This window comes from Gorilla gorilla, chromosome 17 (assembly GCF_029281585.2).
Source record: "Gorilla gorilla gorilla isolate KB3781 chromosome 17, NHGRI_mGorGor1-v2.1_pri, whole genome shotgun sequence".
Lineage (NCBI taxonomy): Eukaryota > Metazoa > Chordata > Mammalia > Primates > Hominidae > Gorilla > Gorilla gorilla.
The window spans coordinates 109476340-109498210 of NC_073241.2; the positions used below are offsets into that span (position 1 = coordinate 109476340).

The following is a 21871-nucleotide window of genomic DNA, read 5'->3' on the forward strand; positions in this document are numbered from 1 at the left end:
CTCACTGCAAGCTCCACCTCCCAGGTTCATGCCATTCTCCTGCCTCAGCCTCCCGAGTAGCTGGGACTACAGGCGCACACCACCATGCCTGGCTAATTTTTTTTGTATTTTTAGTAGAGACAGGGTTTCACTGTGTTAGCCAGGATGGTCTCCATCTCCAGACCTTGTGATCCGCCCGCCTTGGCCTCCCAAAGTGCTGGGATTACAGGCATGTGCCACCACGCCCGGCTAGTTTTGTATTTTTAGTAGAGATGGGGTTTCTCCATGTTGGTCAGGCTGGTCTCGAACTCTCAACCTCAGGTGATCTAGCTGCCTCAGCCTCCCAAAGTGCTGGGATTACAGGCATAAGCCACCGCGCCTGGCCTAATTCCAATGTTTGACCGAGGAATGAAGTCACTTACACTGGATGGCAGAGTCTGCCTATTGCTGGCTAGAATAGACAGTGAAGGTGCATTCCCGAATAAATCAAAGGTGGTAGATGGTGTCTTTCCTTAGCCAGACTGTGTGGATAAACATTGCATTTTTATTTATTTATTTTTTTGAGACAGGGTCTCACTCTGTCGCCCAGGCTGGAGTGCAGTGGTGCAGTCATAACTCACTGCAGCCTTGACCTCCTAGGATCAAGCGATCTTCCCACCTCAGCCACCTGAGTAGCTGGGACTACTTTTTTTGTTTTAGGCAAAGAGAATGTACTTGGCTAATTATAAAAACATTTTTTTGTAGAGACAAGATCTGTGTTGCCCAGGCTGGTCTTGAACCCCTGAGCTCAAGAGATCCACCTTGGCCTCCCAAACTGATAAGATTACAGGCATGAACCACTGCACCCAGCCTGCATTTCTACAAACTGATGGATGGGGTGAGAAAAACACTTAAGCCAGAACATACAGGTGCAAATTATGGCTCTGAAAAGTATTTGTGTGATATTAGAAATATTAGTGTGCCTTCATTTTCTCATCTGAAAAGTAATGGTAAATGGTAAAAATTTACAATATCCTCCTTCTGGCTCTGTTTTTCTTGTCATTTATTGATAAATGAATTATGTGTTATCTTTTGTTCGTTGCCTGTTTCTGAAGCATAAACTCCAAGGAAACATTGGTTTACTCATCCACACTAAGTAGGATCGTTAGTAATCGTTAGTAACTGAACATCAGAGAGAATATGACAGCCTCTGAATAAAGAGCTTATGCTGGCATGGGAAACAAATGCAAAACCGTCGTGGCAAGCAGAGGGCATGAAGTCGGGGTTTCAGTGTTTCGCCTGTTGCCTGTTACCACCCATTACACGGAAGTAGATTTGGGACTCAGGTACTCTTATTAGTTTGTGTGGTGCCCTCTGCGGCCTGGTTCTGGATCTGCAGCCCAGTTACTGAAAGTAGATTTGGGGCTCTGATCCTGTCATCCATGTATGTGGTGCCTTCTGCAGTCTGGTTCTGTGCAGTTCTCTTTTTATGACTGGTAATCTCTGTGGCCCAGTTCTGTGGAGGTGGTTTTCCATCTCTGATTCTCTCATCAGTGTATGCTGGTCTTTGGAGTCTAATTAATTCGAAGTTGATTTTGGATATTATCCTCATTCGTGTGTGGTGCTCCCTGTGGTCTGGCTTTGTGGAAGTCGATTTTGGATTCTGATCCTGTCATACATCTGGCATTCTGCAGTCCCATCACATGGCACTGTGCCCTTCTTATGCTGCAGTCTTATGAGAAAGGAGGTTCCATACTCTGATCCTCTCATCTATACGTTTGGGTCTCTGCAGTCTGGCCTCAGATGGGTTTCATATAGGGTGTGTAATTTGACTCTGAAGTGGTAAGACAGACTTTTCTGTCATCACAGCCATGTTGCTTAATAGCTCACCTGACAGTCTACTGGAAGTACAATTCTTGTAAAAGAGCTCTTGCCTGGCACTTTGTCTTGAGAGCAAGGGGACTCAAGTCAAGAAATAATGTGTATATCTTCAAAGCTCCCTGGGAAAGCAAATTTGGAAAATGGCACTCATTTTCTGGGTTGCAAGATCAATGATGAATCATGTTTGCTTTTTATTACTGTTATAGAGTTATGTCTCTCCTTGGGAACATGGCTCAGTATTGAAAACATTCTCAATACCCTCAAGTTGTTTTTTTTTTCCCCATGAGGATAAAGGAGAATAAAACACAAGATAAATGAGGAAAGGTAAGAGGGAAAAAAGAATTTGTATATTGATATGGAGTGTCTTCAGGAATAAATAGGAGATGTTCAAAGCAGAAAGGAGAACGTTAAGAAGACTAGGTGTATAGATGTGGCACCAGAATGGTGGTGGTGGGAGATAATTCAAAAAATAGTATTTGTGCACTTAGGAAATACTTTTGCAGGTTACCTGATGTGAAATTACAATATTGATACCAGCACATAACATCCTAGAGGGAAATCCTATGTGTGTGTTGGATAAGGTCTTGGTCATCAAGTGCAAGTTTATAGGCAAGTCCTATAAGCTTGGGGGATTAGCCAATGGTTCTCAAATGTGATTCCTGCACCAGCAGCATCAGCGTCTACTGGGAACTTGTTAGAAATGAAAATTCTCAAACTCCACCCAAGTTCCTTAAATCAGAGCCTCTGGGGTAATCCAGGCACTCTTTTATTTGTTTTGTTTTTTTGAGATGGAGTTTGCTCTGCTGCCCAGGCTGGAGTGCAGTGGTGTGATCTTGGCTAACTGCAACCTCAGCCTCCCGGGTTCAAGCGATTCACCTGCCCCAGCCTCCAGAGTAGCTGGGATTACAGGTGCACGCCACCACGCCCAGCTATTTTTTTGTATTTTTAGTAGAGCCGGCGTTTCGCCATCTTGGCCAGGCTGGTCTCAAACTCCTGACTTCAGGCAATCTGCCCGCCTTGGCCTCCCAAAGTGCTGGGAATACAGGTATGCACCACTGTGCCTGACCAGCAGGTGCTCTTTAAACAGGCTGTTCGAGGGGACGAGGGTTCACCCTCCGGTTTGTTTGAAACAGGAGGTCCTTGAGCTCACGCTGAGCAGCTTACCTTTCCAGAAATGGGCAGCTAAGTAGGTTTTCATACTTTCAGTAGGAATGGTACACATTAAGTATCTTAGTGCATTTGGGAACTGGCCATTAGTGCAGCCTTACACCATTTTAATAAACTATTCAGACCGTGTGAGTTTTAGTGCTGCCATAAAAAACTTCATACTAGTGCCAACTTTTAAAATGCAAGGATCAAAAGTTGACCCTACCACACTTAGTTCATACTTGCATCCTTTAAAAACATTCCACAGAGGTGCAGGTAACTTACATGTCCTTCTGTTGGAAAATTTAGATTTTCGCTAATATAGATTTCACAACAATCATGGCATTTTTTTAGATACCTTTGCACCTTGCCACAAAACTCTCACTCGCTGTGATCATTTTATGTGAAACCATAAAATATTAAATACCCTCACCAAATTGTGAATAAATTTGCCATATGATGTGGACTATCAGGTCAGGGAAACCCAAGCCTGAGGCCACACCCGGCCGGCAGCCAGGGGCACATGTGGCCTCTGCTCACACTTAAGCCTCGTATCTCATCCTGCTGAAACCGGACATTAGTTTTGGAGAGTGTACCCAGTGTTGGCACTTGACTCCTGCCTCATCAGACTGTGGTGGTCAACTGTCCAGCTGCCGACAGTCCAGAGTTGCTGTGGGGACTCAGCAGGTGGTGAGTACTTGTGAAGCTCCTAGTAGGGTACCTGTGCTGCTTCCAGGATGCTGGTGCTCAATGTGATCACATCTGTAGTTTGCTGAGTAACTGAATTTGTAATTGTAATTTGAATCTTGATGGCTGCCAGAACGACAGTGTTAATGAAAACCGCGCCAACCAGGGCATATTTAGGAAGGGCTGTATGCTGTATAAATATTCAGAAAAGCTTTTTCAAAAAGTCTTCGAGAGAGGGTTCTGGACTGTCATCTGTCTATCTGATGAGCTTGGGCCCATTTTCTCATCTACGTTCCTCAGAGAATGTGTGCAGATTCAGTGAAAGATGGCACATGATAGGCACTTGATAAATCTGTCATTCTCTTTTTGAGGGATTACTTTATCTCTGGTATTCTCTTCCACTTAGAACACAGCTGAAATATTCATGCATTTTGTTTACTCAAAAGTCAAAAAAGTTTTTATTCTCTGATATATAAAACCAAGAAAACTTTAATACATAATATGCATAGTTTTGTTTTTTTAAAAGGAGAAAGTGGCAGAAGTACAGACCTGTGTAGAAAAATACACTCAAGCAGCTGTTCTAAGCAGTAATTCCTAAAATTATGAATAGCACACAAATCTCAGTGAAAGCCTCATTTCTTAAAAAAAACTCACATTTGCTTAACAACTTAAAATGTGATAAGAAATATAACCTTCCTTCTTGATAGCCGACCCAGTTATATAACAGACATTCAAGAATCAGCAATAACTTAGTAAAAGAACATTTCCTTTGTGAGGGTAACATTATTAGTTTTAGTTCCACAAAAACCGCTTCTGACTGCTGGGGCACTGAACGACATGCCCTTCATCAGAGAGCAAGTCAGGGGGTGCGGATCCTCACTGGAGAGGTCATGGGGAAGCATCTTTGGTCTTCTCTGTGCTTAGGAACAAAGGGCCAGCAATCCATTGCATACAAATAACATCAAACACAGGTGCAGGAATTCACAACTCCTCAGCAAAAGCTATTTCTTACAAATAGAACTTGCTTTTCACTTAATATTCAGAAAAAATGAAAATGCTGAGATGCAGTTTTCCCTCTTAGCAGTTCCATGTTCACGAAGTCAGGACAGTTCTGCCACTGACCAGCAGGTGGTGATGGACCACAAGGAGAAGCAGCGGGAGGTACGCAGCTCCGACAACCTAGAAAAATATTTATTTACCTGTATCTGTATGAAAGATTTGGTCAGAGTTCTCAAAGTATAAATGTAACATTTTATTCAAGCAAAACACATTATATAAAATTTAATTGTATCAAATAGGAATTTTTAAAATGACTAAATATATAAATGTTGCTGGAAGATCAACATAAAATGAGGATGAATTTAGTATTTGTTAAAAAATCACTAAGTTCCACATGACTTCTTATAGTTAAAAGTGAGAACTGCCAGTGACCATTCTAGAAATGAAAATTAGCATGTACTGTGACTTACCAAAAGAAACGTCTGTTTCAGAAAACAAAGATGAGAACTCACGTGCAAATGACTGCGTTCTCAAAGCCATTGCTGGACATGTGCGATGCTTATCCTTCATTATTTCTGCTGAAAACATTTCCGAAATCGCCCTCAGAGTCAGTCAACCCACAGGAAAAGGGTCATCTTAGAGGCAATAGAGGCTTACATCCCAAATGGGACTGCTGAGCCCAGTCCAGCAGAGCTGCTGCTTCCTACCCTGGATTTCCCCTTGAGGCTGAATGGGCCACCTATGTGGGTCACAAAAATAGCCCCTGGTCCGGTGCTGTGGCTCACGTCTATAATCCTAGCATTTTTGGAGGCTGAGGGGGGACGGATCACCTGAGGTCAGGAGTTCAAGACCAGCCTGACCAATGTGGTGAAATCCCATCTCTACTAAAAATACAAAAATTAGCTGGGTATGGTGGCATGTGCCTGTCCCAGCTCCTTGGGAGGCTGAGGCAGGAGAATTGCTTGAACCCAGGAGGCGGAGGTTGCAGTGAGCTGAGATCCCTCCAGCCTGGATGACAGAACAAGACACTGTGTCTCAAAACAACAAAAAAAAACACCCCCGGAACAATTCCACAGCTGCGGGTGCCGTAAGTGTGCTGGTGGGTGCTCTCCTGTCCCAACCGAATTATGACTACGAACAGTGTGAAAATCTGGAATTCATCTCCATGGTTGTACATGGACAGGTTTGGGTGTATTTCTTTTTTTTTTTTTTCCCCGAGACAGAGTCTTGCTCTGTCACCCAGGCTGCAGTGCAGTGGTGCGATCTCAGCTCACTGCAACCTCTGCCTCCCGGGTTCAAGCGATTCTCCTGCCTCAGCCTCCCAAGGTAGCTGGGATTACAGGCGCCTGCCACCACACCTGGCTAATTTTTATATTTTTAGTAGAGACGGGGTTTCACCATGTTGGCCATGCTGGTCTCGACCTCCTAACCTCGTGATCAGCCCACGTAGGCCTCCCAAAGTGCTGGGATTACAGACGTGAGCCACCGCACCTGGCTGCATTCGTTATTAAAAACCAGCCTCTTGTCACGTACATCAGCACAGTCGGCCTCACCTGCAAGTCAGCAGAGAGCACAGCAAGAATGCTGAGACATGTTGCATGGGCCAACTTAAAAACATGAATTTGACTATTTTTAAAAAGTAATTTTAAAGCTTCACTTTAAAAACAAAGTATTTGTAAAAATTTTAAAAAGCGTTTTGTTGCACTTGGTCAGAATCTTTTCTATCACTTTGCAAAGGCGCCAAGACCTGCACTCAGGCCTGGTATAGAGTGTGTCTACAGGCGTTCATTTTAAGTTCTGTGGCGAAATTCTATAAAAATAGGCAATACTTGTGTTTTTATATCCGGAAGTTGAAACAAAGAGCAGGGTTGTTTTTGTGGTCACAAAAACAACAAAAAATGAGCGGATGCAGTCTGCAGGTCCTGTCCCTGTCCTTACCGGGGAACTGGAGCTAGGATCTGGGGGCCTCGGGAGTCTAGAGCGTGACCGCGGGCCCGTGCTCCTCCACGCCGCCTGGCGGCAGCGCCAGGCTGTGACGTGGGTCGGCCCGCAGGGAGCTGAGCAGCCGCTGGAGGCCGCCGTCCAGGGCCAGGTCCCGCTGCAGCCGCTGCGCCAGGCCCGCGCCATTGACCCGGGAGAGGCTGCCTGCGGGCGCGCCCGGGGTCTGGGGGGGACGTGCAGGCTCCAGTGTGCCCTCGATGACGACGTCGTTGTCCTCATCGCTCTCCGCCTCGTCGGGGTGGAAGTTCTGCAGGACGCGCGGGGCGGGGGGACCCACGAAGCCCGCGGTGCCGTCCGAGGGCGGTCCCGAGCTGCCCAACGCGCGGCCGCCGCGCACCACGTTGTTGCGCTGGTTGGCGGGCTTGACGGTGACGATGAGGTTGTGGCTGTTGGCGATCATCATGTCCGTGACCTGGTCCAGCGTCTTCCCGGCCACCTCAATGCCGTTCACCTCCAGGACCTCGTCATTCACAGCCAGCAGCCCGGTGCTCTCCGCCAGGCCCCCGGGTACCATGCGCGAGATGAAGATGCCGGGCACCTTCTCCAGCCCGTGCGGGGTCACGCGCACGCTGGCGCCATCGCGGATGTAGAAGCCCAGCGGCTTCTCGCAGCCGTGCCGGTGCAGCCGCACTCGCCGGTGCGTCTCGGGGACCAGGTCCACATCGATGATGGACGATACGGGGCGGAAGTCGCGCGGGAGGCCGATGTCCAGGTGTGCACGCCGCCGGGGTCCTTCATCACGCAGCGCGCCCAGCGCCCGCCTCCGCCTGCACAGCGAGCCCGCGCCGAGGCTGCCACGCTCGGCCTCCTCTGCGGGAGAGGGGACAGTTAGAGGGGACACACAACCGAGCCCCGCCTGAGCCCTCGGCCGTCATACACCTGGTACTGCTGTTCCATCTGCGTGACGCCGAAGCACCCAGGGTGCACAGGAGCATTCCAAACCTGCAGGCTGAGCTGACATCAGGCAAGCTCAAGTGCAATCCCCTAAAATTAACTCTCTAGCGCTGTCCTTACAGCTCCACAGGCACCAAACCAAAGAACTCAGAAATTAAAAGGTGCTAGCAAGCAGCTGCAGCAGAGAGAATCAATGGCAGTGGAGGGTTTAGGGCTTGGAGGGCTGGCGAGTGCCTCAGCCTTCTGGAAGGCAGCAGGCTGGACTGGGGACTTCTTAAGCTTTGCCGATTCTCCCATATTTCCTTCTCTCAACTGTAAGACGGAGGCTCATTTTTTCTAAGGTTAATTACAACTAAGAGAGACCTTTCCTGCTTTCTTCTTTTCTATGCGCAAGCCCCATAACAGTGTCTTCTAGCCAGCATTCAAGGCCCCTGAATGTGTCGCTCAGTCGGGCGCGTGAGCATTTCCCTGCGTTTTTGGTTAGCAGCTGATGAGGGGAGATGAGTAGAGGAAGGACTGGGATCAGAGGATGGCTGCTTCCCTTCTGTGAGGTCCCGCACAGTCAGTGCTATTTGTAGGCACATGGAGCCTCAAGGCTCACCAATATGCCCAGCCTCACATGGGGGCTGCGCAGCTCTCTTCCTCGGGTCTCCCAGGGACCCTGTGGGATCCGCCTGGTCACACCTGCCAGCCTGTGGCATGACACATTTGTGGCAGTGTGTAAACTTTACCCTAAAGTTGGGCTACTGCAAAATAAAATGAAAGTCCACTGAATTAATCAAGCAGAAACGTAAGGAGCTTAGTCTAAAGTAAAAATTTTAAGTGAAGAGACTGGTGGCATTTGGAAACTCTGAATAATGCATTTTCCTCATGTCAGAAAAAAAATCTTGTTTCATTAATTTTTATATGAAACCTCTTGTTCTTGACACACAAGACTCTGTAAGACAGGCGTCTCGGGGAGCAGAGGGAAGGGCTTGCTCTGTGAGGCTTGGTCCTGTGGAGTTGGTGGCATCCACAGCAGCCTGCTCTTTGGGCTGGGGAGGCTCACATCTTTGCTTTGCCAGTGAAAGCCAGGAGGACCGGGAGCCCAGGCAGAAGCAATGCCATAAACAGGCGCTCCTCAGAGCAGAGAGCTCCAGGCTCCAGGGGTCAGTCTGGCTTCTGCATTTCAGTGAGCAGGCAGGGCCCATTATGACTTGCTTTGGAGATGGGGAATGCTGGTTGACAGTTCTGGAAAGGACTCGAAGACAAATTACTTCCACCATGGAGGCAACATTCAGGCAGCTTGGAGAGGAGGCCAATGCTCAGGCATCACATCTCTCAACCCAGCAGAGCCCATGGCTGCCTAGACAACGAGAAGGCCCTAGCACAGGCTCTGGAACATGCTCCAGGCAGCAGGGTTAATGCACCCTGGAGCTGGGATGCCCCAGCATAAGGACTGTCTTCCTGGGAGCTGGCATCCTGGCCAGCACTCAACACATGCTGCTCAGTGACGGAACCCATCCATCATCAGTTATCAGCATAATTTATTACCTACTGACACAGTAAGGTCTGGAAGGACTTTTGAAATAAGATGACTTTTAAAAACTATACCTGTAAACCCTGTTTACCCTGATGTGATTATTATGCATTGTATGCCTGTATCAAAATCTCATGTAACCCATGAATATATATACCTAATATGTACCCACAAAAATAAAAAAATAAAATGACACTTGTAATACTTCTTCCCAGCTGTGACCACCAGGGCTGGGTGTGCATGTCTGTCAAGTCCTTTCCTGCACACTCACACGTACACGTGGCTATGGTTGTGCTTGTTTTATAGAAATGGGATCTCGGTTCCTGGCCAGCACCCGGCCTCTCTGCACCTCAAAGATGCTGCAAATGCTTACTCAGTGACTTCAGGGATACAGGTGAGTGGATAAAGTCCCTGCCCTGAAGTAGCCATGAAGCGAGTGGGAGAGATACAGACTCAATTTTATATACAGCCACACGGAGAACACCGTGAGACTGGACGTGCACAGGATATGATAGGAACAGTGCGGGGGCATCTGGGGAGGTGGCAGTTATGCTGCCTGGGGTGTGGGGATCAACAACACAAAGTTCAAGAGAAGACGCCGGAGGGTGAGTGGCACAGAACCCCTCTTCCTGTGACGAGGAGAGACTACCTGTAGAGTCCATCTGGTCTGGCTGCTGCCGCAGGTTTGGACCAACCAAGGGCCTGGGACAGAGTGGGCTCTCCCTGGACTAAAAGCTAAACCTCAATGAAGGCATCTGCCTCATGATTGCTCATTCTAAGTGGGAGGGACTGTGGATCCACGGGGCCGCAGAGGGAAGTGTGGCAGCATCCAAGGCACAGTGCTCTGCCTGCTTTCCATGATATGGGCTCTTCCCAAGGGGTCTCCTTGGATGACAAATCTATGCACTTTCAAGAAGGCAACCCCTCTGGCAAACTCATGCCTGCAAGAACATCGTGGTGCAGGTGGCCATCCACATGCTCCTCCTTGGGGACAGGGCCACGAGCAGCAGGGCCCAGGAGAAGAGACTAAGGTTTTATGCAGGGCAGGTGAGGCCTGAGATGCTGAGGGTAGGGGAGTAAGAAATGGTGTGTGTCCATGTGTGAAACAGCCTGGCAGCCTGCCCCACACACGGGCAGAGTACAGTGAGGCTTGGCCCGGGAGAGGTGACACCTACTGTTCCAAGCATCCTCTTTCTCTCTACCACTGACTCACAGAGTTTCAGGTTCAATTTCACCTCCCTCCGAGAGCCGCTTGTCTTCAAGTCCCAGTTCACGGCCACCCATCCCGGGAGCCCCACCCCTGTTCCGCATGGTGAATTCCCTTCCACCAAAAGCACAAACCTGTCTGTGTCACAAGGGCCAGGCGGAAGCACCTCAGCCATCCCCACAGGGCAGCAAGTGCTCTGGCCGTGGTGCACGGTGGACCGGATTGAGGCTCAAGCCCAGAACTGTAGGATACAGAGAAGGGCACAATGGGCCGGGCCCCTCCTTGTAAGGGGCTTATAAATCACTTAGGTAGACCAGGGTTCCCTGCACCAATAAAAGCAAGTGTGTGGACCTCTGCTTCCCAGAAGTCATGTAGTTCTTCCCATCCCTCCTAAGTTCAACAAAAACTCTGGATGTTACATACAAAACAACAAATATAAGATGACGCAGGAGAGAAGTTGCACTAGCTGGGGCCTCAGGACCGGAGAAGCAACATGGCAGCAGCTCCTTGGGTTTTCTTTTAGCCTCGTCATCCCAGACTTGGAGCTGAAGGCACCAGCAACCTGGATGCACCAACAGGCATAGACCAAAAAGCCCCATCAAAAGTCTGCTCTGTCTGTACAAAGATCAGAAAGAGGCAGCCTAAAAGGACGGAACACGTGTGGACAATAACTACCCCACCTGCTGCACCCCACACATAGAGCCTGGACCCTCACCTCCTCAAGGCTAGAATGGGTGCCCAACAGCCCCTGGCTCTGGTGCTAGAGAGACTAAGCAGGGAGTGAGGACCTGGCCTTTGTCTTTTGTCCATGGGCCCCACAGTCTTGAGTGGGCCTCTCCTCCCTCAAAACACTTAGGGGCCATCCTAACAGCCCCTCCTCCTGGCCAAGTCCCAACTACTGCAGATCCCTCCCCTGCACTCCAAACCCTCCAACCTGTGAGGGGCGTTGCCTCTGTGATGTGCTCTCCATGTGTCTAAAAGGCTCCAGCTTTTAACTTTCATGGTTGGATATTTCCACCGGGTCCACACTGCTCTTCACGTCACAACTGAATGTCATGCCCATAGTAAGAGGATGAAACTGGGGGGTCCTGGGCCTTCAAGGACTTGAGCAGAGGGGAGCCTTGTTTACCCACCTAACAATAATGTAAAATATAATCCTAGCCAACCTCAAATTAAACCTTTTGAAGATATGTAATGGGGGAACCTGCCCCCAATATTTCAACGTAGGTTCTTTCTATTTTCCATAAATGTCGGCCAGCTGAGAAAGAGAAAGAGTACAAAGAGAGGAATTTTACAGCTGGGCCACCAGGGATGACATCACCTATCGGTAGGACCGTGATGCCCACCTGAGCCTCAAACCAGCAGGTTTTTTATTAAGGGTGTCAAAAGGGGAGGGGGTGTAAAACAGAGTGGGTACAAAGATCACATGCTTCAAAAGGCAAAAAGCGGACGTACTAATAAGGGTCTAACAAAGATCACATGCTTCTGAGGGAACAGGACAAAAGGAAAAAGCGGAACCACTGATAAGCATCCAACGAACACAAGGCAAAGGGCAAAAGCAGAACCACTGATAAGGGTCTGTGTTCAGCGGTGCACGTATTGTCTTGACAAACATCTTCAACAACAGAAAACAGGGTTCGAGAGCAGAGAACTGGTCTGACCACAAATTTACCAGGGCAGAGTTTTTCCCCACCCTAGTAAGCCTGAAGGTTCTGCAGGAGACCAGGGCGTATCTCAGTCCTTATCTCAATCACATAAGACAGACATTCCCAGAGTGGCCATTTATAGACCTCCCCTAGGAATGCATTCCTTTCCCAGGGTATTAATATTAATATTCCTTGCTAAGAAAAGAATTTAGTGATCTCTCTCCTACTTCCACGTCCATTTATAGGCTCTCTGCAAGAAGAAAAATATGGCTCTTTTTGCCTGACCCTGCAGACAGACCTTATGGTTGTCTTCCCTTGTTCCCTGAAAATCACTGTTATTCTGTTCTTTTTCAAGGTGCACTGATTTCATATTGTTCAAACACGTTTTACAATTTGTACAGTTAACACAATTACCACAGTGGTCCTGAGGTGACGTATATCCTCAGCTTACGAAGATAACAGGATTAAGAGATTAAAGTAAAGACAGGCATAAGAAATTATAAAAGTATTATTTGGGAACTGATAAATGTCCATGAAATCTTCACAATTTATGTTCCTCTGCTGTGGCTCCAGCCAGTCCCTCCATTCAGGGTCCCTGACTTCCCGCAATGGATATGTCTTTGCCTCTAAAATTTTAGTAAAGGTTTGTTTTTAAAAAACATGGTGTTGAACTGTTAACCTCCAGGAAGTTGCCAGAAAACATAATTTATCATTTCCACTGGGTGCGCTGGCTCACACCTGTAATCCCAGCACTTTGGAAGGCCAAGGTGGGTGGATCACCTGAGGTCAGGAGTTCAAAACCAGCCTGACCAACATGGTGAAACCCCGTCTCTATTAAAAATACAAAAATTAGCTGGGCGTTGTAGCATCCACCTGTAATCCAAGCTAGTAGGGAGACTGAGGCAGGAGAATCGCTTCCGGACAGCGGAGGTTGCAGTGAGCTGAGATCGTGCCATTGCACTCCAGCCTGGGCAACAAGAGCAAAACTCCATCTCAAAAAAAAAAAAAAATTATCATTTCCACTTATTTCCTAACATAGCTACCACTTTGTCACCATTTGGACCTATAAACAAATGTGACTGTTCCCTTGTATTTTTCCTTCTGAGATGAAGGCAGGCATGTCAGTGGCACACAGCCTCAGCTCATGGACACCGTATGGTCAGGTCGGCACCAACACAGCACACCACCCCAATCATGAGCGTGTTCCTCCTCTCCGCCGCACCCCAAGCAGAACAAAGGCCCAGATGCAGGGCTGTAAGTGTCTCTCGGCAGCCCCACTGCATTCTGCCAAGCAGGCGACACAGTCTGGGGCACGTGTGCCATGGCAGACACTGCTGGTGTGACCCTCAGTCATGGAGGCATCAGGACGCCTTGTCTCAGTGGAAAGTCTCCACCTCCCTTAGAATCTAAAGGCGTCAAGTTCATTGAAAGCGATCAGTTACAGCGTCCTCCGTGGTCAGATCTAGTAGCCCCAAACACAACAGCTCCGTGGCAGCTTTTTTACAGCAGCATTTTCAAGTTTCTGGTAAATGTCCTCTGTAGAGCGCGTCAGACAAGCAGGGGAGGTTACGTGCCCCTTTCATCCTGTCCTGGCTCCTTACATCCTCAGAGCACGAGACAGTCCACAGGGTCCTCACTCCCCATGTCCCCCTTCCCGGGGAACTTCAGGGGAGTGCATAGCCCTCCCTGCAGACCAGGAAGGTCTGGTCCTCCCCCCACCGTAAGGGGGCTGTTCTCACAGAAGTCCCTTCAGGGCCCCTTCTCCACACCACAGCCACCTCTTTTGGGGCCCCACAACTGCAAACACTTGAGGATCCAACAAACCAGAGCCCCCTTTGATCTCCGTCGTGCTGGCCAGACCCTAACATCCCATGCTGACCCCTCTGGCCTTGGCCCTGTGCTCCAAGGGAGTTTCAGCGCGTCTAAAGGTGCAGGGCTGCGTGTGTCGCCAAATGGAATAATTACCACTTTTCAGGGCAAGACAATGGTCAATCAAAACAGTGACAGTTCACAATTACAAGTGACACCCATTGGGCCTCACGGGCCACATCCCCGCTGTGGGTCCTCTGTTGTGGTTCCTGCCTGAGAGCATCATGTTACGTGTGGATGTGTGTGCAGGATAACACACGGGCAGTGTTGCGTGTGGACGTGTTGCAGGATAACACACGGGCAGTGTTGCGTGTGGACGTGTTGCAGGATAACACACGGGCAGTGTTGCGTGTGGACGTGTTGCAGGATAACACACGGGCAGTGTTGCGTGTGGACGTGTGTTGCAGGATAACACACGGGCAGTGTTGCGTGTGGACGTGTTGCAGGATAACACACGGGCAGTGTTGCGTGTGGACGTGTTGCAGGATAACACACGGGCAGTGTTGCGTGTGGACGTGTTGCAGGATAACACACGGGCAGTGTTGCGTGTGGACGTGTTGCAGGATAACACATGGGCAGTGTTGCGTGTGGACCTGTGTGCAGGATAACACATGGGCAGTAGTGTGTGTGGATGTGTTGCAGGATAACACATGGGCAGTGTTGCATGTGGACGTGTTGCAGGATAACACATGGGCAGTGCTGAGGACAGGGCACGGCTCTTCATGCAGCAGCTCACTCAGGGCAGCAAGCTTGGAGCAGGTACTCCTGGGGACAGGGACACAGGCTCAGGGATTCAGGGCCCCGGAATGGCCTGGACGGGGAAGGTCTTTTGTGTAACCCCCATGACAAGCAAGGCAGCAGCAACGCTTCACCATGTTTCCAGACAGACTTGGGGTCCTGGGAGGAGGCACTGCAGAGGGTGGAGCTGGGGCCATGAGATGTGCCCAGGCCTGTCCTCTCTTCCTCCCCCAGCGTCTCTGATGCTCTGAGCCACGTAGGGAGGACGACCATGGGAACACGGCCTAAGATGAACGCCCAGGGGATTTCTGAGCAGCAGGGAGTGTATCCCCTCATGGTGCAGCACCTCTCAGCAGCAGGCACACAGACCACCCTGTATAAAGGCAGGTTCTGAACCCCTGGGCCTGGGGTGCAGCTCGAGGACACTCAGGTGAGGTTGATGCCATGGGTTCATAAACTAATTCTGAATGACAGGAGGTTGATGAGCTAAGTAATGTCTATCACTGTCAAGTGGCTGTGTAAGCTGAAAGATGAACACGTTCATAGGCAGGGGGCAAAAGAGCAAGCGGCTCCGTGGAGGAAACGGGCCGACACCCCACTTGGAGGAGGGCCGGCAAGTGCATGCGACTCTGGTTCTTCCTGAACTCTTGAAGAGATGGGCCGGCCATGGTCTGCACCCTGAACCCCCTCCCCAGCATCCAAGGGCCCAGGGTGCGTTTGGTGCCAACCACCCCGCCTGCTTCCAGTGAGCTGCAGCTCAGGTGAGAGAACACACAACCTCAGCCTGTCTGCAGTGGGAGGTGCAGGAAGTACTGCCCGCATGCAGCTGCGGTGGCATGGGGACGAGGTGACTGAATTTCAGACAACAATCCATTTGTCCATCTCTTTAAATATGAACCATTGCATATGGACTTCATTAGTGAAAAATTCCAAACTTTCTTAGAAATAAAATTTGTTTTAAAGAATACCCCATTTCTAAAATTCCAACTTTGATTTCTAAAATACCTTTTTACAAGAAAAAAATTGTCACTGCTTCTTTCTCAAGCAATATGTTAAATCTGGTATTTTCCACAAAGTAAACAATTCAAGGAGTCACATTTTTTAGGCAACTGTCTAACCACCCTCTCTCCCCATATCCTGTTTTCAGTCAAATTACGCGCGCGTGTGTGTGTGTGTGTGTGTGTGTGTGTGTATAAACTTTTTTTTTTTGGAGACAGTCTCGCTCTGTCACCCAGGCTGGAGTGCAGTGGCGCAATCTCGGCTCACTACAGCCTCCACCTCCCAGCAATTCTCATGCTTCAGCCTCCTGAGTAGCTGGGATTACAGATGTGAACCACCACACCCAGCCGTCAAATTAAATTATATTTTCTTCTTCCATTTCTATTTTGAAGTATCCGTAACAAGAGGGGAAATTGAAGTCTGGTCCTATGAAGTTCTCACGGTTACAAGTTTTCAAACTAAAGATTTTCTAAGAAATATTTTCTTACAAATAACCCCTTCTGTTACATAAGGGCTTGACCTGATTTATTAAAACTATCCTGACTCTGGCGAGGAAGGGTGGGAACTGCTGAAGGTGCCTCTTCCAAAGGTTTCCAGGGTCCTTCTCTCGGATGGAGCCTGTCCAACTGCACTCTGGGGAAGGGAGAGAGAGAGAAAGCCGTCGCCTTCACGCTCCGGTCACTCAGGAAGGTGGCTGTGCATGCCTGCGGGCTTGCGCCTGGGTGGAGGTAGCCACGGTCCCGAGACACGCCCTCTGCCCACACCTCCCTACCAGCCTGGCCGGACGCCTGGGGTGCCCAATCGTCTTCATGGTGGCAGCTGCAGAAGTAATGACAACTCATGGGCATTTGAAGAACGCACCAGGCCCGCGCTCAACATTGCATTTGATTCCTGCCAGCGCTCAACAAGGGAAGCACCAGACAGATGCTGAAATTTAGGCACGGCAGCACTGCTTTGCCTCCCTTGGCAGCACAGGGCTGCAGAAGGACTCGGAATTGCGGGGGACCCTCTGCCTCAAGGCGCTCCACCAGGACACAGACACCCCCTCAGCGGCCCCTCTGCTTTTTCTTCAGAATCTGATACATCTGGCCTGGACGGGAGATGGTGCCCTCGGGCGCCAGAGTGTGGGGTCCTCTTCACAGCCACTCCCACCCCAATTCCTGATCTTCCGAGTTTCCTGGCTCACAGTGTTCCTTGTTCTCAAACCACTCGCTTCACTGCTTCCGATTCAACTTTTCATTACCTAAAGTGAGAGATACAGCTTCTTTCTTTCCCTCTCAGGATCAATGAGTCGGTTTTAGGTCACCATGGAGAGGATTCAGAGCTCACGCATCCGCCACACTTGATTTCAGGAGATGAGTGGCTGCGAGTCACCCTGCTGTGAGCCACCATGGTCCCCTGGTGAATTGCCCAGGCTAAATGCCATGGCCTCACCTGCTCACGGGCAAAGCAGCTGCCAGCTTAAATGGTAAGAAATTAGTAAAGAAAGGAAGGAAGGAGGGAAGAAGCTGGAAGGGAGAGCACGTCTCCATCCCTCGATGACGGCATCAGGACGCACCACATCGGAGACTTCAGCTGCCAGATGAGCATGGCCTATTAGGGCCTCGTCCAGTCCCCGCTTGTCCAAGGGTGGTTAAGACCAAATTCCCTCCCCATAATTAAACAGCATGTAGACACATACAAAAATACCGCAGAAGAACTACACCACTGGGTCAAAACACATGCCAGAACAATATTTCATTTTAAAAGACAACATAAATGTCAACATTTAAAAAGCCTGCCACATAAGGTGAAAAACAAAACATGTTGTGTACTGATTAGTCTCAGAACTTCTTGGCAGTTTTATCTTTTCCAGAAAACTCTGTCTTCAAACCCCAAGACCTGTCTCCTTGTGGCATCCTCCACAGGCTTGGTCTACAGCATGCATCCTCAGGGGATTCTTCCAGGCTTACCTGGCCACGATCCCCAGCACAGAACAGCTCAAGATCACCGTCTACCCCCATCTGCCAGAGCAAATCTATTTCCTACCAAGACCAGGACTGTCGGCTGTCAGTCACCAAGGACACCCAGGTTGATAGCTGGAGGCGACCAGCACATTCTGATGAGGGAGGTGATGGTGCCTTCCCCAGGACCTGTGTGCACTGCAACAGGCAGCCTGCAGGGCGTGTGCCAGAGGCCAGGGCCTGAGCAACAGACACAGCCCTGCCCAGGTGGGCCCTGCACCCTTGCAGTGAGGGGCAGCCTCAGCCAACGAAAACACCACACACAAAGTCCTAGTTTCCATCTAAGAAGTGTTTTCTGGAACTTTAAGCAACGTTTTATTTCCACAGATGTGGGGAAAAAGGAACCCTATGGTGTATAATTATTAACTTACTTTAGGGTCCTGTTTCTGGACTCAGTGGACTCGAGTGTAGCCAGGTCCAATCTGTGCACTTGCCTCTGGAATGTTCTGCCAACACCCTTTCCCCAGTTTTGCTGGGGAAGGCTGCAGGCAAGGAGAGGAGGCTATTCCTGGCCCTGACCCAGGAGGAGAGACGGGAAAGGAATGAGCAGACTTGAGCTTAAATTTTCATTGGAAGTATTTAAGAAACATCTCATGTTGGTCCTGGTTCTCTATTATTTCTCTCTATTAAAAATACCACCCCAAGTAATCTGTACTCACTATAGAAAAACTGGAAGTAAAAGTAATAATTAAAAAAATCCCTGAAGCCATAACTCACTCTTCTATTACTATAGTCAGCATTTGCTGTCTTGTCCACCAAGCTGGGGTCGCCTCAGGAAAGAAGACTCTACCGTGCCCACGGCCCTCCCTCCAAGCCCTGCTCCTGTGGCGTCCCTCGTCGGGTAGTGCTGCGTTTTGGGAAGTCACTCTGGGTGGGGGTTTCCACCCTCCTGGGAAGTCTCCGGAACAGAAAGCAGGAGGAGACACCGGAGCGTCCAGGCCCCATCCCTCCCCGAATTCACGTGCAGCCAGCAGGGGGCGCCACAGCAGTCCAGCAACAGGCACCTGCTTGCCGGCATCACCGGCCCACGCTCGTTCCCTGTGCATTTTGTTTAAAAATTTTGAGAGAAAATTTACATAACATAAAATTAACCATTTTAACCATTTTAAAGTGTACAGCTCAGTAGCTTTAGCGTGTTCACAATACAGTGGAACCATTACCGCTAATTACAGCACATTTCCATCACCCTAAAAAAAAAGTCCGTTTCTCCCAATGCCTTCCTCTCCTCAGCCCCACAACCATTAATCTACTTTCTGTCTCTGTGGATTTTCCTGCCCTGGACACTTCATATAAATGGAATCTTACAACACGTGGCCTGTGTTTGGCTTTCTTTCACTTAGCATCATGTGTTCAAGGTCATCCACATTGTATAAGGAGTTCAGTATTCCATTGTGTTGATATACCACATTTATTCATCCATTAATTTAATTTGGGTTGTTTCTAGTTTCGGGCTATTGTGAATAATGCTGTTGTGAACATTTATGTACATCTGATACATGTTATATCAAATGTTCATTTGAAAAGGGCGAAGAATGATAGCGTGTTGCTCTTTTGGTTTGGATGTTCAGTCTGGGCTTTCCAGAGACGCAGAACCAAGTTTTTGTGTGGACACGTTTTCCCTTCTGCTGGATATACACCTAGGGGTGGAATTGCTGCTCATATGTCTAACTGTTTGAGGAACTGCCAGACTGTTTTCTACAGCGGTTGAAACATTTTCTATTCCCACCAGCAGTTCTGAGGGTTACGATTTCTCCACATTCTTGACAATACTTGTTTCTGTCTGTCATTATCAGCCATCACAGTGGGTGTGAAGCGGTGTCTCACTGTGGTTTGCATTTCCCTGATGACTGGTGGTGCTAAGCATCTTTTCATGTGCTTATTGGCCACTCGAATATCTTTTTTGGAGAGATGTCTATTCAGATCCTTTGCCCATTTTCAACTGGGTTGGGTTGTATGTCTTTTTTTTTTGAGACAGAGTTTCAGTCTGTTGCCCGAGCTGGAATGCAGTGAGGTGATCTCAGCTCACTGCAACCTCTGCCTCCCAGGCTCAGGCCATTTCTGAGGCTGAGTGCCTCAACCTCCCAAGTAGTTGGAATTACAGGTGCCCACTACCATGCCTGGCTAATTTTTGCATTTTTAGTAGAGATGGTTTTGCCAGGTTGGCCAGGCTGGTCTTGAACTCCTGACCTCAAGTGATCTGCCTGCCTCGTTCTCCCAAAGTGCTGGGATTACAGACATGCACCACCATGCCCAGCTGGGTTGTCTTTTCTATTGACGCGAGTATTCTTTACATATTCCGAATAAGAGTCTCTTCTAAGAAACATGACTTACAAAAGCTTTTGTCCATTTTGTGAGGGGTTCTGTTTTCTCAACAGCGTCCATTGATGTACAGCAGGTTTTAATTTTGATGAAGTCCAATTTATCTAATTTTTCTTTTTTGCTTGTGCTTTTATTGTTATATTTAAGAAATCATTGCCTAATGTGAAGTCACATCCCTGTGCCATTCTAAGTAAAGTAGCAAATAACATTATCTGTTGCTCTGGTAAAAACAAGCACACAAAAAACCAGAAACATAAATGTCACCATATGCTTGGACCCAGGCTTATGAGAACATTTCCATCGGCCTTGGAGAAGTGAGCCCTGAATATCAGGCATTATTAGTTGTCTGGAACCAGCATGATATAAAAATGAACAAACCAACTACCCAATGTAGAAAGTCCTTATTAAGAAATTAAGTACTACCATGTTCAGCCACTAGGTTCCCAACATCATGAGCGTGTCACGCACACTAGGAAGCATGTTGCTTGGGGCTAAGGAAAAAGTTTGTCATGGAGGACAAAGACAAGACTCAGAACTACAAGGGCAGGGGTCACAGCTGGATACCAACCCAACCTGCTTGGAAAGGGGCAAACGCGGCCGTGCGCGGTGGCTCACGTCTGTAATCCCAGCACTTTGGGAGGCCAAAGTGAGTGGATCATTTGACGTCAGGCGTTTGAGAGCAGCTCGGCCAACATGGTGAGAACTCATCTCTACTAAAAATGCAACAATTAGCCAGGCGTGGTGGCACGCGCCTGTAATCCCAGCTACTCGGGAGGCTGAGGGAGGAAAATCACTTGAACCCAGGAGGCGGAGGTTGCAGCGAGCCGAGATTGTGCCACTGCACTCCAATCTGGATGACAGAGCAAGACTTCATCTAAAAAAAAAAGGGGGCAAACCCTGGGGAGACCCCACCTGGGAAGGGGAAGAAGGCAAACACTGATGCTGACTTTTTTCTGTTAAATGAATTTCTTCAAACAATGGCTCCTTCCTAAAAACCCCTCAAAGTAAAAATAAAGCGAACCCAGACACACTTTTCTCTGCCAAAAGGAAATGGTGTCTCAGCTGGAGGTGGCTCTGGAGCTGCTCCCCAGCAAGTTTGCTCAGCCTGCTTCAAAGCACATGGCTACTGCCTCACAGAAGCCACTGAGTTATTAGTCCTGGGGCAGTTTCCAGGTCACAACAGGTCACTAATGCCCGAATTTCCTTGGCTTTGTGGCTTCAGGATACAGGGAAAGGCATTCAGTCTGTAGAGTTAGGGAAGCTTTGCCCTATCCCAGAGCCACCGCCCACTGCCTGGACCAGTGCTGAGCCCAGTGTTAACATCTATAAAATGGGATGTCCTACCCTCACTCCACAGGGCTCCTGTAAAACCCCAGGGCTGTGCCTAGAGCCCTCACCTTTTGTGCTGCAGCAAGTTCACAGCCAAGCCTGTTCTTTCCAGGCCCTGTATTCCCTCCAGGTCCACGAACCAAGGGCTGACGTGGAGGCTGAACTCCCACCTCCTCAGGAAAGTCCCAGAGGCTCCATAAAACCTTCCCACCTATTTCCTCCTTGGTCTTCCCAGACCTTGAGGCCAATGATGACTTCCTTTGACAGAGAGGGGAACTGAGGCTGGAGGCCGCTAGGTGACAGCAGGGTGATCGACAACTCCTGGGCTCAAGCAATCCTCTCACCTCAGCCTCCCAAAGTGCTGGGATTACAGGCATGAACCACCGCGCCTGCCCACAAGTGCTTTTAATCACGTTCTCCACTATGTCCACCTGGAAGAACTCAGCGCACTGAGAAAAGACTGATGGATGCAGCCCACATTTAGTTCACACTCAGGGGTAACAGCATTACCCAGGTGCTCTGACTCCAGCACTGGGTGATGCAGGAGGATAACCTCCCAAAACCCATGCCCCTTTGCCAAAGTAAAAAATGTTCACTGTAGGCCGGGGGCGGTGGCTCACGCCTGTAGTCCCAGCACTTCGGGAGGCCGAGGCGGGCGGATCACGAGGTCAGGAGA

General features: G+C 49.0%; 1 protein-coding gene across 1 annotated transcript in view; it reads right to left on the reverse strand.

Annotated features, from left to right (window-relative positions):
• Positions 1–4141: 4141 nt before the first annotated feature.
• The window catches only part of PARD6G (par-6 family cell polarity regulator gamma), a 95702-nt gene continuing 77972 nt past the window's right edge, over positions 4142–21871 (reverse strand). Inside the window, exon 3 of the mRNA XM_019014244.4 lies at positions 4142–7482. Within this exon, the coding sequence (XP_018869789.1) occupies positions 6647–7482 (836 nt within the window). The 3' untranslated portion in view covers positions 4142–6646. The remainder of the gene's footprint in view (positions 7483–21871) is intronic.